General features: G+C 46.5%; 1 protein-coding gene across 1 annotated transcript in view; it reads left to right on the top strand.

The window, feature by feature from the left end:
- SETD1B (SET domain containing 1B, histone lysine methyltransferase) overlaps nucleotides 1-15,218 on the top strand; it is a 48,266-nt gene that overhangs the window by 20,448 nt on the left and 12,600 nt on the right. Inside the window, exon 7 of the mRNA XM_061344599.1 lies at nucleotides 10,583-11,359. Coding sequence (XP_061200583.1) covers nucleotides 10,583-11,359 — 777 coding nt within the window. The remainder of the gene's footprint in view (nucleotides 1-10,582; nucleotides 11,360-15,218) is intronic.

The raw sequence follows: 15,218 nt of genomic DNA, 5'->3' as shown, positions 1-15,218 counted from the left end.
GGTGCCCATCATCATTTGTGGTCACTGCTGCAAAGGGTTCCTGCTCCAACCACAGCCGGTTAAAGGGAATTTTTTGTCTTGCGAGCATCTCATTCCTCAGGGTCATTCTCTGCTGCTGCCTCCCAGCACCTCCCTTGCACCACCTGCAGTAGGGGCTTTATGCAAAGTGGTTAGATGCTTTTTGTCAGGATCAGGTGGACTGGCTGAGCAGGCTTCTCTGCAGCAGTTTTGCTGGGAATTTCAGAAACACAGCAGATGTCTGTTGTCCTGTCTTGGGATGATGGCAGTGGCTGTCTCCAGAACAGAAGGCCACAAGTTCTCTTGATTTGAAACCATACTGTGTTGCCACTGTGACTGCAGGCAAAAGACGATAATGAGATCCTAAAGACTTTATTAACAGCATGTTCCCTTTTATGTGCTTCCTTAGTTCTTAAATAATTGGTACTGGGATAGGAGAGAGCTGCTGGGAGGAGAGTAGTGCTAAGTCTGTGTAACATGTCAGGCCAGCAGTGGAGGGCTCATGAAGTCTCAGCAAAAGCCTTCAGGAAAGGGAAAGGGTCATGTGAAAATCAGGACTTCAACCCTTTCCCCTTGCTTGTTCCACACTTTTTTGGGAAGTAAAGCTTCTGTTTGTGTGGGAAAGGCTTTTCTGGGCTACCTCCCTCAGTTGTGGGTTTTCTTGCAGGTGCCAAAACCAGTTGGGCCTCTTTGCTCCCTGGTTGCCTGAATGGATCACGACTAGATCCTAGATCTGCATCCTAGAAATTCAGGGCAAGAATAGCTCAAACTGCTGAAGAGGGGAGGGACAAGCCAGGTTCATCATTTGCGATGCCTCTTGAGCAGGAAAGCAAGTGTCTGAGCTGCTGCCTCAGGATATACTAATGGTACCTGGGTCTGAGAGCAGATGGCAGCGAGCAGAAGAGCATTAAAAGATGATACTGATGAATCATCTGACAAAAAGCTCTTCTTTTTAACTTGTGCCCGTTGTCCTTCAAGACCTCAGCTCCTTTATTCCCACTCTCCCTTCTGAGGGAGGCTCAATGTTGCTCAGGTTGCATTGTGGACATCCAGGTCCTGCAAATGAAACTGCTGTTGCTGCTAACACTGTAAATGCAGAGGACACTGAACAGAGCACTGAAAATGCTGCCATAACTGTCAGCCATGTGATTTCAGATACTCGAGGGTGTAGTAGTAGTATGTAAAAGCAGAAGAATATCAAACTGGCCTAGTTCTGCTGATTAGAACTTGTTTAAATACAGTATGTGTACAGCCTGTTCTTCAGTAGGCTGATACCAGCTGGGAGGCTAGACTATTTTCTAAGTTTATCTGCTTTCTTATCACCCTGTTGGTAGCAAGATCTGAATTCATGGCTCCGTTTGACCTAAGGTTTAAGTAGAAGGGTAAGCTCAGGGGATGGCGTGTGAGCTCCTGCCTGGCACTGAGCTATAAGGTGTCTGTGTACTCTGCACAGACAGTTACTGCGCCTTTATGTTTTACTTATAGGTGGACTCTGATCTAATGTTGCCAGTTCCCTTTATCTCTGATTGTAAAATACCTTCTCTCTAGAAACGTGGGTGCATTTCTGCACACCAGCACAAAGAACAAAACAGAGCAGAGTCATTGGGAAATGAGTTCTCCATAATACAGTGTGATTTCTGCTAGATTCCTGGCTTTTCTTTGCATCTTTAGGGAGGGGGAAACTGCCTCAAGCTCTGCATCTTTTGTGTGTGGACAGACCTGAGAATAAAACCTACTGATAATAGCTGAGATGGCAGAACATGACAGAGAAGCCCATTGCATGCTTATTGCTGCCTTTCTCTTTTTTCAGAGAGACTGTTCAGTTCCTCTGTTGGATTTGGCTGGTTTGTTCCCAGGACTCTGCATCACTGAACCTGGTGTCTGAAAAGGGCTTTACCTGGGTAAAGCTGGTCTGGCTGTATGAAAGTCTTTGGGAGAAGCAGAGAACGTTCCCTGACTAATTTATCTGTAGGGGGTATTTTCTTGCCACTCTACCATCCTTTTATGCATGACTTAGCTTCCCAGCCGACTAAAGTCTTTGAAGTTCTATTGCAAATAGCTCTTCAGCTATCCCTTCCCCCCATCTAATATAGGGAAACCAGAACAACCATTCCTGTGGAAAGATCCTTTCTTGTTACATGTCTCTCCAATGTTAACACCCTTCTCTTTTCCTCCTTCCTTTTCCCTACCTCCTCCTCAACCCCCATAAAAAAAAACCTTTTTTTGTCCCTTAATGAGATCTACTTAAGACTTGAGGGAAAAGGCCATGGTTCCATGAGATGCTAAATCCAATTTTAGGGTGTTTCATATGTAATGAAAACCACTGTGTCCACATGAGGCAGCCCCTGAATTGGCACACATTCATCCTGCCAGTTCAGATTTGTTCACATAATGCAGAGGGGGTGACTGCCCAGGCCAGCTTCACGTCGGGGCATGCACAGGCTGCCCAGGCAACCCTGAACTCGGGATGGGGGCCACTGAGTCCCCATCTCTTACTCTCACTGTACTTTATGATCTGCCCAGTTGTATATTCATGTTTACCTCTGCTCAAACCTGTGCAGTTGAGGGGATCTGGAAGTTTTCAGTCTCAGCACTGATGTACGTGGACCCAAAGGATGTTATGTGAGCCTGCACTCATCCTAGAGCTGTCCCTGCAGACACCACAGTCTCTTGTGCACGCAGGTAGCCCAAGGGCGATGTCTAGCTTCTCCAGGTCTCTCTTTTTCAGTGATCTTGCCTGGAAGCTTGCATTTCAGAGCCTCTTTTCTTTTTTGGAAGGGAGAAAGATCTGAATGAAACCACCCCTTTTGTGGAAGGTAGTGCACTTGCTAACAGAGCAAACCCCTCAGCATGTTATTGCCCTCTTTGCTACTTCATCTCTTCAGGCTTTGTGCTGAGGCAAATCTGGCAGTTGTTTTCCCACTGGCTTGATTTAGGGCTCTGAGGCTTGCTGTCCTAGGAAGCTCATGCAGTGGGCTCTTGAAGATCAGGTTGAAAATTGAAGTATGGTGCGTTTTTGCCAAGAGAATGGATTTTTGAAAGTACTAAATACTGGTTGAGTCTTTTCCCCCTGTGATCACATTTCTCAGATTGTCTTGTGTCTGGATCAGTGAAGATCTGGTTACCTTGGACCACTGTCGTGTTGCATTTGCTTCCCATCTCTGTCCTCTTTGCTTTGCTTAGTTGTTCTTCCCTGAGTTGCTTGCTAAATAAAAGAAGTTTTTAACTTGATGCCTATGAGGGCCTGCAAGAACTTAGCGGTGCAAATTTGCAGGAGCCCTGGGATGCTGTCTTTAGTACTTCTGCCCATTGTGAAGGAGTCATTTTAGCTCATTTTGTCATCTTGATTCACTAGATTTTCTAATGATGGCTTGGACCATTGGGCAGCCTTCCAGCTCTCCTGCTGTCCTTAAAACACAGTGTTTCTAGTGCCAGGAAACTGCAAGTGAGTGAAGAGACCTTTTCCCTTTGTAAACTTCCCTTTCTCAGGAACCCATCCTGCTGTGCACTGAAAGCCCAGGTGAGCTCCTCCCTCACATCCTTCTAGATCCCAACTTGTGGCATCTCCCCATGTGCAGGACCATCTAATTAGGCAGCACATTGTGACACACATGCGCAGTGATGGGATTTCCGCACCCCTGTCCTGAGACTGATGGGGAATTCTTCCTCTCTCCTCCTATGGTTTGAGGTATCGACTTAAAAGTTGGCATTAGAAGAAAAGAAGAAAGTGGCATAAGTTAGGCTGGTGTTCGCAGTGCTGTATGTTTACAGTGAGCACTTGAATATTATTTGCACTTGTTCTACTTGTTGTGCAGCCCTGTAGGTGTGGAGAGAATTGTTTGTGCCAAAGAAGTGCTGCAAATAAGTACCAGACCAAAACACAAGCTGAGCTGACAGTGTATGTGTCAGGTAGGGTACTGTCATCTTACAGAGCTTGAATTCTCTTTTTCAAGCAGTGAGAGATACTTCAGCAGTTGATAATAAAGAAACCAAAACACCCAAGTAATGCCTCTCTTGTGAGAAATCCCTGCTCCACTGCAGCCTTTTGGTGTCCCTTTTTGAGAAACACAGGGGTGAATCTGTTGTGCTGTTGTATCTGTGTTCTGCTCTGCTTTGTTTGCAACCTTTGCCTGCGAGTTAGATTTGCAAAGTGCTGTATAAATATAGAGCTATATTAAACAATCTTGCAGTCTTCTGTTCTTGAGATAGAAATACACATTGCTGAAGATATTTATAATCACTGATCTGTAATATGTTAATCTTTCCATTTGCCTGTTACTGGCAATGAGCTGCACATTTTATTACAGTGCAGATACACCTGAAAGCTGTCTTTATCCCAGTTAAAAGCTGCTGTGATTGCAGTTGTGTGCTCCGACGGTGGCAGGATGATGGGATGGTCCCTTGCTGCCCAGAGGGTTTGGAAAGGTGTGACTAACCTTAGGGGTGTCCGGGGAGGAGGCAATAAACAAACTTCAGCATAGATCCAGGCAGCAGTGGTGGTGCTCTGGCCATCATGGGCACTGGGGATGGCACAGTTATCTGAACAGGCTTGAGAGCTCACCTGGGAAAGTGCAGGCAGTGGTTTGTTCTGTGTGTGGTTTATCTGCTGCTATAGCTAAGCTGCTGGCAAACCACCTATGCTCTGCCCTCTCATACTCCACTTCTGCCACACCAGCAAAGTCCCACCCTTGTGTGTGTGTTCTTTCAGAGGGAAAACTATAATTATAGCAAAGTGAAAATATTTGTATGTATTGTAAATACGGTGCTGAGTCTGTTTTGTTCACGCCTGACACTGAGAGGTGTGGATGCTTAGCGTGGTCTCTCTGCCGTGTCATCCTGCCGAGTGTTCTCCCAGCAAGCAGAGAGGGAGTTTGGACACATGGCTCCTCTTTACATGCTTTGCCATGGAACCTGGAAACTCTTCTCTAGCTAAAAGCAGATTTAAAAATGAACAAAACAATACTCTCTGAAGCCCTTGCTGTAGATTTTGGGACAGCAAGAGCTATTCGCTCTTAGTGAAGCAAATGGTGGGATTTTGTGGCCATAACTTGAAAGGGTTTGTGGTTTTTTAAAGGAATTTTTAGTTGAAATTGTGTCACTGAGGAAGAATTGCAGGTGGCTGGTTGGCATCCTCAGGATCCCTGTCTGTTCTGCAAGGTGTAAGAAATGTGGCAGGTTTGAAACGTCTCATTGTTTTTAATGTGCTCTGTAGAAGGGGTCTGCAAAGAGAGAGGTGTGTGTTAGAGAGCTTGGGCTCTTTTCACCCTGGGATCACAGCACAGCGTTCTGGGGCCATTTCCCATGTCAAACACAGAGCATGGTGAGGAGAGGCAGCCAGAGCCAGGGAAGTTGAAGCAACCTCGAGTCTGTGCTCAACATTCTGCAGCGTGGTGTGCAACTGTTGGGTCAGTTGTCCTCTTCCCCTTGTCTCTGAAGGCTTTTCTCTCCCTACCTCTTTGTAAGGATAAAAGGTGAAACTTGTTCACTTGTGAAATTTTTAGATCTGGATGGACTTAATCCAAACCCAAGTGATGGCTGTTTGACCAGGTTTTCTCTGACAGTCTCTTCTGATTTTACTTCTGGCTTTATCGAAAAGCTGCTTCTTAACATTTTAAATGGCAAAGCTTTTCCATGTTTAAATAAGGAGTTTTTTAAGGTTTGGGGCTTAAAGAGTGAATTCTTTTGTTGTTTCCTTTCTGTGAGTTCAAGTTGCAGCAGGCTGAAAAGTTAGCTACTTCTCGCAAGCATGGGATGCTTCACTTCATTACAGCTAATGACCTTGCTTTGTGCTGAATGCCATTGATCCTGCATGTCATTATTTTGATGCACCAGAGCTCAGCCAGGCTGTGTCAGAGCTGTTGCTATGTTCAGTGATAGAAGTTCCCCACCTCAAATACAAGTAACGTGGTACCCAGCAGAATATTTAAGTGAAATGAGCTGTAAGCTGATGGTATTCAAAATGCATTCTGAAATTCTGAGTAAATTCTTTCTCAGATGGCCTTTTTAAAAGGACATGAAAGCATATGAAGTGCCTCTGCACGTAGGAAAGGTACTGAACAGCACCTACGATGAAGCTCCCAACTGCTGCCGCAGTGTCACTGCTCCTCTGGGAACAGCCTCTTCACATCTGGAAACCACCAGTTCTGCATGCAAATATTACCGTGTAGTTTCTTTTTTCTGCAGGTATGAACATTTGCTTGCTAAATGCTGGGTATTGCTCTGAGATTAGACTGATACCCTGCATTCAGTGGCTCTCTACCCTGTCATTATTGAGGCTGATGCAGAAGTGAGATCTTGGGATGTTCCCTTCACTTAAGAGGATCTGCCTGTGCTAAAGCGCACTGTACCAGTATTAAAGGTGGCATTTAGCATTTTGGGTGAACAGTGAGTGAGGCCATTTATAACCAGTTACACTGATGTGAATCTCTCCCAACAAATCTGCATCATCAAAACACCTTTGGAAAAATGTGTCATGCATATAATTAAATACCTGTTTTGCTAACTCCTGATTTAATTAATGCAAAGTAAAGGTGGCAGCACAGATTAATTTAGTTGGAAATGGCTTTTCTCTCAGTGGGCTGAAGGCAGGTTTTCTGGAAGCGTTGTACCAGGTGCCCTCAAAGCAGGCGGGTGAACTCCAAGTCTGATTGACACAGGCTTTTTGATAGTGATGGCAATGACATCCTCATAACAGTGCATATGCCTTACATCAGCCCACTTTTTTCCCCTTGCATGAGTAAGAGGGAGGCCAGCTGGAAGGCAGTTTCTTTGGCAGGACAGTGTAGCTACTTTTCAGTTTTACCCTGAGAGGTATTTGGTAGCAACCGCAGTAAATCCAGGTTCAGAAAGGTGAATGAAAAGAAATCCATATAACAGAACATCTTTCTATGTCTCCCCGTGGTTTTTCCTTCTGTACCTTGATCTCTTTCACTCAGTTGGTGCCCATGTTTCCCCTTGCCTTAGATACAGCTTTCCTGAAACTGCTCATCCACTTTAAATATTCATTCCTCTTAACTTCCTTTAAAGACTTCCTTTTAGACCATCTTCTTTTTGTTTGACCTCTTTCCTAACCTTGGCTATTCTTTTCTCAACCCCTTTGCCTTTTTGATCTGTTTCTCCCTGCTGCTTCATCTCTTTCCCTTTCCATCTTGCTCGGGATAAAACTGGAGCACAGACTGTTCACTGTAAAAGTACAGGTGAGTTGTCAGCCCGATATTATAGGAAGCAGAGAATCTGTTGTTGCTTCCTGGACACACATCTGAGCACCAAAAGAAATTAAAATAATCTTTCATATGTGAATGATGCTCCTTAGTGCTTTAGCAGTTTTTATTTCATCTTAAGTAAAAATAAATCGTAAATCACAGGCTGGTTTGGGTTGGAAGGGACCTTAAAGCTCATCCAGTTCCAACCCCCTGCTATGGGCAGGGACACCTTCCCCTAGAGCAGCTTGCTCCAAGCCCTGTCCAGCCTGGCCTTGAGCACTGCCAGGGATGGGCAGTATATATGCAACCGTGTATGCAAATATATGCAACTATAAATACATGTATGTAGGAAAATCATGCCGTGCACTACAGCATGAACTCCAGCTTGTCCTGCCACCTCTCTGCAATTTCAGGATTGGCTTTTTCCAGCTGATCTTTCCTTCAGGAGGGAAAACCATTATTTGTCAGGCAGGATTCTTTGAGCAAAGGGCTGGTGTGGATGGGAGTGGGCTCTGGGTGATAGGCAGGAGCATGCAGGTCTCCTGCAGCAGCACTGTCTGAGATGGGCTGCTCTGGGCTGATGGTGCTGCAGGAGGGGAGAATCCTGCAGGGAGAGCTGGGGATTGGGAAGGATTTATGGCTTGGAGCTCCCCATCATGCCTGCCTAGTGTTGGTGCACCAGTGAGGCTTCATGGGGTGACTTTCCCCTATACCCCGTAAGATGAGGCGAATGCAAGTGTGAAGCTGATTTTGTCTATCTTTGGTAGCCTAAACAGTTGTGGCTTCCTATCTAATGCTGACCTTTAGCATCATCCAGCTTTTGCAGTTGGAACCAGTGCATTTAACGGTGCCTTTTGTGTTCACTGACTGAAAAACGGCGTCTGTTCCACAGGAAACTTGTTTACACCTGCCACAATCCTCATCTTTGCTCTTCCTTTGCTCCTTTCACTGGAGCTGCAGCAGTTGAAGCTGCAGAATGTCCTCTCATTCCCCAGCATCCTCGGCGTGGGACGTGACTGCAGTAGAGCAGCTGGGGAGAGGATGCAGGGGGTGAGACCCACTTAGAAACCTTAGCCAGATGTGTACAGCTCAAGGAGGAGATGATACAATTCAGTTTTGGAAAGAGTCAAGTGCAGTGGGTTATTATTTCTACTTCTCTTTTTTTGGCTGTTCATTTGGGGGGTTACAGAACAGCTCTTGGAATACCTCCCTGCACGTACAGATGCAAGTCCTCTCTCCGTTACTCTTAGCCCTTGCTGCAGGGTTTACCAGGCTTGTGCTTTCAGCCCTTCTGCAGATGGTTACACAGTGGTCTCCTGAGGGGTTGGACATGTTCAGAGCCCTAAAACCATGGGTGGTTTTTTGGAGGTGACCCATGCAGTGCATGAGCCGGTGGGTTCATGCTGCAGCAGAAGAATGCGGGGAAGCCAGGGCAAGGGGAGGTGCTAGGACAGGAGGATTTGCAAAGCTGCTGTTCCAAGTGTTGTGCTCAGCCTGCTCTCTGGTGGTAGCTGCTGTAGCAGAGATGACCTTTGCTAAACCATGAAGCATTTGGTTTGAATGGGATACTCAGCTTCATACAGCTACAGTTTAGAGTTGTCAGCTCATCTGCTATTGCTTTTGTTCCCTTATCCCATGCAGGGTACACTGGTTGCAAATAATATCACAGCAGCTTTAAAGCCAACAAAGCTTGCTTCTTCCCAACAGCTCTCTCCAGTGCAGGTTCTCCAGTGTCTGATAAAGGTTGAGCTCTATCGCTCTTTTCTTTCAGACTGGGAAGACTAGTGGGAGGGCAGACAGAAGAGGCACCTGCTGGCATGAAACGTGGAAGAAATAAACAGCTTGGGGATCTTGAGTCAAATTTGGCTGAAAACAGACAGCAGGATCCAAAACTCTTGCTAGGATTGAGATACAGAGAAGCACTTAAAGACCATTTGATTGTGATCTCTTCTTACTGCCTCAGCTGGGCTGGAGCCTGCAGCATGCAGGGCAGGCAGAAGAGCTCCAGTGGAGGTAGAGCATCACTGCTGTGCTCTGGTCTGTGCTGGTGAATGTGGGGATTCTCCTGCTTTAGATCAGCTGATGCCAACATCCAAACTGTTTGTCTGGCTTTGTTGTGCGAAGCTGTTGTGATGAAGGAGGTGCTTGGTAAATCCTTCAAAGGAGGCAAGCCAGCCATGCTTATAGAGAGCCTGGGAGAGACTGTTGTGATGAATGCTTCTCTTCAGTCCTGAAAATAGCAGAGGAGTGTTTGCTGTCACAAGAGTGATGGAACAAAAGGAAGAATGGGAGAAATAGTTTTGGAGGTGGTTGTTGGGACCCTGTCCTGTGTTTGCTGACATCCCACTAGTAAAGGGTCAGTCCCATTCGTGTTTCCTAGGTAAACTGTCACCGTGATGGGTATGTTTTCCAGCAGTATTTGGTTGCTGTATTTCTTATCAGGATTTGTTTTCACGATACCTGAGGGATGTGACAGTCATGTGTGGTTTCGTTGTGCTGGAGACACACACCTTCAGGACTGAAGTGCCTGTAGGACATAGTATGCAGGTGTGACCATTTGCTGTTGAGGATGGGGCTTTTCTGTTGGACAAGACCTAATCAGGCAGCTTTGAGACTTCAGAACAAGCAGGCACCTTCATTTTCCGTCCCTTTGATAGCAGAAGTAGGACGTTGTTCCAGCATTTTATATAACTCTCTATTTCTTGTTGCTAGTAAAGTATTCATTTTGCCCAAAAGTATGTGCTGTGTCTTTGAATCCCAGTATTTATGACTGATGCTTAAAGGCAATTTAAGAAGATGCAGGGTTCTTTTTTCCCCATGTGAATTGCTGTGGTCTAGTCAAGACAACTTGTAGGAGCAACCACGTGGAAGTCTTGTCTTCCCACAATTAGAGGTTAAGAGTTGACAGCAAATGAGCCAGGAATTATAATTAAAAAAACCAGGGTAATTTGAACATGGTGAAAACCAGGGAATAAAGACTCGTGGTGGAATGCATGTTGTCAGTATTGGGTGCAAATAAGAGATAATGAATCTTGCAGTGAAAGATGTTTGGATTGTGTATATTTTGCTGAGCATGGGAGCAATTCCTCCTGTTCCATTGGAGCTCAGGGTTTTGTTCAGCTGGTATTGATGCTCTTTTGGAAAGCTTTTACCTCTCTGCTTTCTGAGGTCTGACATGGAAGAGAAAGGCTTCAATAGGCACTAGCAGCTCAGTGGGCCCTTTCTTTTCAGAGCATTGCTTGCTTTTCTCCATTCCCAATTAAAGTGTGTGTTAAACTTAGCTTTTGTTTGAAGCAGCAGGCGCTGTGGTATTCCATGTTAAAGGAATGTGCTCCTCACCTTTTCTCTCCCTTTTGCCGCAGGGTCAGCATTCTTCAGGGGAGGACATGGAAATCTCTGACGATGAGACCAACCCTGCACCCATCACCAGTGCAGAATGTGCCAAAACCATTGTGGTGAACTCCTCCGTCAGCAACACGGCTGTGATGGCCCCATCGATTCCTCCCATGCCACCACCAGGATTCCCTCCTCTTCCTCCTCCTCCTCCCCCACCTCCCCAGCCAGGCTTCCCGATGCCTCCGCCGCTGCCTCCACCACCTCCACCTACTCACCCTGCTGTCACTGTCCCCCCTCCACCACTCCCTGCCCCTCCTGGGGTCCCTCCACCTCATATCTTGCCTCCGCTTCCTCCGTTCCATCCTGGCATGTTCCCTGTCATGCAAGTGGATATGATAAGTGTCTTGGGTAACCAGTGGGGTGGCATGCCGATGTCCTTCCAGATGCAAACTCAGATGTTGAGCCGCATGATGCAGGCACAGAACACATACCAGTATCCGCCTTTCATGACGGGTCGGATGCAGTTTGTGAACCTTCCACCCTACCGCCCTTTCTCTATGGGAGCAGCTCTTGGTCGTGGTCAGCAGTGGCCACCACTGCCCAAGTTTGACCCTTCAGTTCCACCACCTGGTTATGAGCCGAAGAAGGAAGATCCCCACAAAGCCACTGTGGATGGAGTCCTCTTGGTCATAGTGAAGGAACTTAAGGCTATCATGAAAAGGGACCTGAACCGGAAGATGGTTGAAGTGGTAGCATTTCGGGCATTTGATGACTGGTGGGACAAGAAGGAACGTCTAGCAAAGGTAGGCTTGCACATACTGTCTGCTGGATCCCGAGGGAAACTGTTCTTAGTGCTTGTGGCACCTGCCTTGGGACAGTGTAACACTCTGGTATTAAACTTGGCATATTTCCATGGTGTCACTCCATATATGCAGGCATTTCATGGAGCTTTGCCATCAGAACAAACACAAGTGGGAATTTTAGTCATTTCCAGTCATAGGTGGAAGCACCCCATTGCAGAGTTATCTCTGAGCATGTGTGGAGTCACAACTGCTCACCTAGGAGTGAGCTGCTGCTCTGTCTCACACCATCCCGCTGATTGAATGTGGTCCCAAGGGAGAAATGTTCAGTTCTTGGTGTCATCCCTCTGCTTTGGGTTGATCTTCTCATCCCCTCCAGCTTTGGGGCCACTTTAGGGAAGGCCTTTATCTGCAAAGAACTAAGCACAGGGTCTTGGACACCATGCTCATCTTTGGTGGCGTGCTGCCCAACCCAGGGTGCATGGCTGCTCAGTTCATCCTGGCTGGATGCCGGCAGAAAGGGGTTTGCAGGAAGAAATTACCTCCAGATCAGGAGAAAAGTGTGCAAGGGCTTCTCACATCTAAGATGAAACTGTACTTCAGCTCCAAAAAAACTAAAGTCAGATGCAACAGGGGTGTTTGAAACCACCAAGCTGCTGTTTCGTGTTCTCCACTCTGTGATGAGATCTGTGGGTATTTCTAGTTCTCTGCACTCCTCCCACCTCCCCAGTCCATGTATACAGCAGCAGTTAACTAAAAAGCTGAATACTGGCCAAATCCATGAGGAGTTCCAGGGATTAGTTAAGAAAACAGTTCTGTGTGAGTTGTCTCATCCTTTCTCAGCCAATTTAAAGTGTACCTCAGCCAGGAAACAGCTTTGTGACCTAATATGTGATGAATGTGTCACTACCAAGAAACTCACACTATAGAAAGGTTCATGCAAACCTGAGAATTACTATTGCAGTGAATTCTTGTAAATAAAGCCCCAACAAACCAAACCTGCAGATGCATTTCCTGTTTCAGACGCCCGTTTTCAGGGCAGTGTTTCCATCACCTGCCGGTAGCACGTTAACTCCAGCGCCTGGGAGAGCTCCTTGGCTTTCCATTACCATTCCATTGGTAATGCTGCTGCTTAACAGCTGGTTTATGGCAGTGTAATTTGTTCTGGCTTGGAGCTGGCTGGGGTGACGTGTGCCAGGAAACCAGGTCCCTCTCTTCCTGACTCATGTTTGGAGCTTCTGTCTCCCACCAGCAAGTGTTTGCTGACCGTTCTGCAGGAGGCCCCTCGATTTCAAGGGCAGTGAGGGAAAAAGATCCAGCAAACGGTTGCAAAAGCAGTAACTGAAGTACCCAAGAAGTTGTTCTAAACCAGGTATCTGCAGTGGAGAAGCAGAAGCAAGCCTAGGCAAATCTTCAGTAGCTGCTCGGGCTCTTCATATACTGAGCTATGGCTGAATTTAGCATGTTCCTCCCTTCACCTGGAATCTGTAATCCACTTTGGGACAGGAAGTTGACTATACCACAGCAGCTTGCCACAGGTTATGTTGGACATGAGTAGTCTAATTGAACATATGAAATTACTGCATGGAAAACCACTTGTGCTTTCTGTCCAGGAACAGAAATGCCAGAGCTGTTGCTGCTTCAGGGCACTGCCTGGAGAGCAGGCAGTGTGCTGCTGGTGCATGCAGAAAAATGTCACGTATTTCAGAGCCTCCTTTCTGCTAGGGCTGGGCATCCCCTGACACTGGTGTGGGACAGGATTCCTTCTCAGTGACAGGCTGACTCCTAAACTGAACTTACCTTCCTGTTGCTGGTGTCTTTATGCACGTGTGAGGATGAGCCAGCTGGGCTCCTTGATGGCAGCTGTAGGTCAGTTCCCCATGTATTTTGCCACCAAATTAGTGTTCTAGAATAGACCAAGACTTCCAGGCACTGTCAGAACTGAAATGACCCTCTAAAACAGGCCCTGCATCCCCATTTCTTCCTTCCTAACAGTTTTAATTGGAGCTACTAATATTTTTCCTTACTGATTGATGGTAGTGAGAGAAATCACGTTACTTTCAGAGATTTGCAGTGTAAGTAAGACAACATACCTGCTTGTTTACATCTTTTTTTATTTTCTTTAGAAATAAATGAAGCACATTTATAGGGAGAGATAATATCTTTTAATATCTCCTATCCTTGGACCATCTAGCTGCAGTAGTCCTGTTATGTCACAGGAGAGATCAAAGCTCATCTTAGCACCTGAGCTCTGCTGTATGCCAGTTCCTACGCTAGGTCCCTGCAGGAGCACAGTAGGTCTCCCTGACCTTCCCAAGCATGACAGCAGGAAGCCTTGTGGGTGTCTTCTTATCTCCTGACTGCCCAACAATGTTCAAGTTCAGTAGGACAGCAGATATTACCTACTCAGTGCTGCCAGCAGCCCCTGAGCCACACAAGGAGGCAACACACTTGCCACCTCCCGTGCCTCAGTTTCTCTCTTTTCTCCCTGTGTTTTGGCTGCTGTATTCCATCAAAGGAATCAACTTGGGCAGCCGATTGCCTGCCAAGAAGTATCGTGCCATAGGTAAAAGATGGGAAAGCTCAAGGATAAAGCTGGTGTCCTAGGTCAGGCAGGATGGAAAACACGTGATGAAAGCTGCTCAGGAGCGTTTTGCTGGTGAAGGCTGCATGTACCGCAGACTGTCTGCCTGAGGAGGGCTTTTCTCTGTTCCCAATTCTAGTCATGGGTTTAAGTTTGAAAGCCTGGATAAGATGCATTAAGCAGAGTGCCAGGAATAACCTGCCATCTCTGGCATGGAGTGTTGCTGTTTGGATTCTTGATATTCCCACTAGTCTTGTCCCTTATTAGCAGGAGAGCTGAGCTCATGTTTTTTCTCTGGTGATAACAGCCAGCTTTGGCAAATGAGCTCTGTTAATGTCTGTTAAACTGACTTTTAGATGTTGTTACGCCACTGGCTGATGGGAGTGAAGGTTCCCTCTGGTACCCTTTGCTCAAAAAGAGTATGGCATGCCACTGGGCATCATGCTCTCCCCACCTCATCTGCCTCTTCACCGCTGCAGAGGTTTGAATTCCTGCTCTTCCTTCACACCTCAGGTCAGGTGAAAAGGGGTTTGATGTGGCTGAGCAGACATGATTTTCCTGTTTCTCAGGACTGGAACCTTCTGACAATCTTTGTGGACTTGTGCTGTGGTTGCCAAGTGAACACAGTGATGGGTGTGATTTCTGACTCGCTTATTTATATTGTGTCTTGTGCTGAAAAGAAGCAAGGTCTTCCCAGCTAGAAGGTCTGAAGTTGCTTTCAGCTATGTGGGTTAGTAAGTGAAGGTAGATAATACAGTGTTAGGCTGACTTGCCTAAAGCTGGTTGAGTTATCTGCAAGGTATACGTATAGCTCTATTTCTCACATAGCTGTGACCAGGCCAGATGGGCTTCTGCAGCATTTGGGAATACTGGTGTATTCCAGCTCCTAAGCTTCCCTTCAGAGTTTAGGATGTTTGTACAGTAGCTGCTTTTTTGGTACATAGTAGTTTGTGCCTGGGGGGGGAGGAATGTGTTCCCTTGGGCTGAGTTCTGGGTTCATGTTTGCACCTTTTCTTCCCCTTTCATCTTTCCTTTTAATGGCCTTTGCTTCCAGCATTGGATTCTGGCTGTTCAGAAAGTGGTCACTGTGGTCTCCACACCGGACACTTGAGAGACCTGAAATGAGCCATGGGGGGGCTAATGGGTCTGTTCATTTCCCTTGTTCTTTCTTGTGAAGGACTCTAGCCTATGTTAAGTTGCATGTGAAGTAAATGGAGATTGTTTCTTAAAACATTCAGTGGAGAAAGCAGGAGTGTCTGCTCCTTGCCAGTGTGGTGC

Source organism: Neopsephotus bourkii, unplaced genomic scaffold (assembly GCF_033783945.1).
Source record: "Neopsephotus bourkii isolate Nb327-2 ecotype Australia unplaced genomic scaffold, CSIRO-AGI_Nbou_v1 NB_230, whole genome shotgun sequence".
NCBI classification, from domain to species: Eukaryota; Metazoa; Chordata; class Aves; order Psittaciformes; family Psittacidae; genus Neopsephotus; species Neopsephotus bourkii.
The sequence above is the reverse complement of the archived record's forward strand: the minus strand, read 5'-3'. Positions and strand labels throughout refer to the sequence as shown.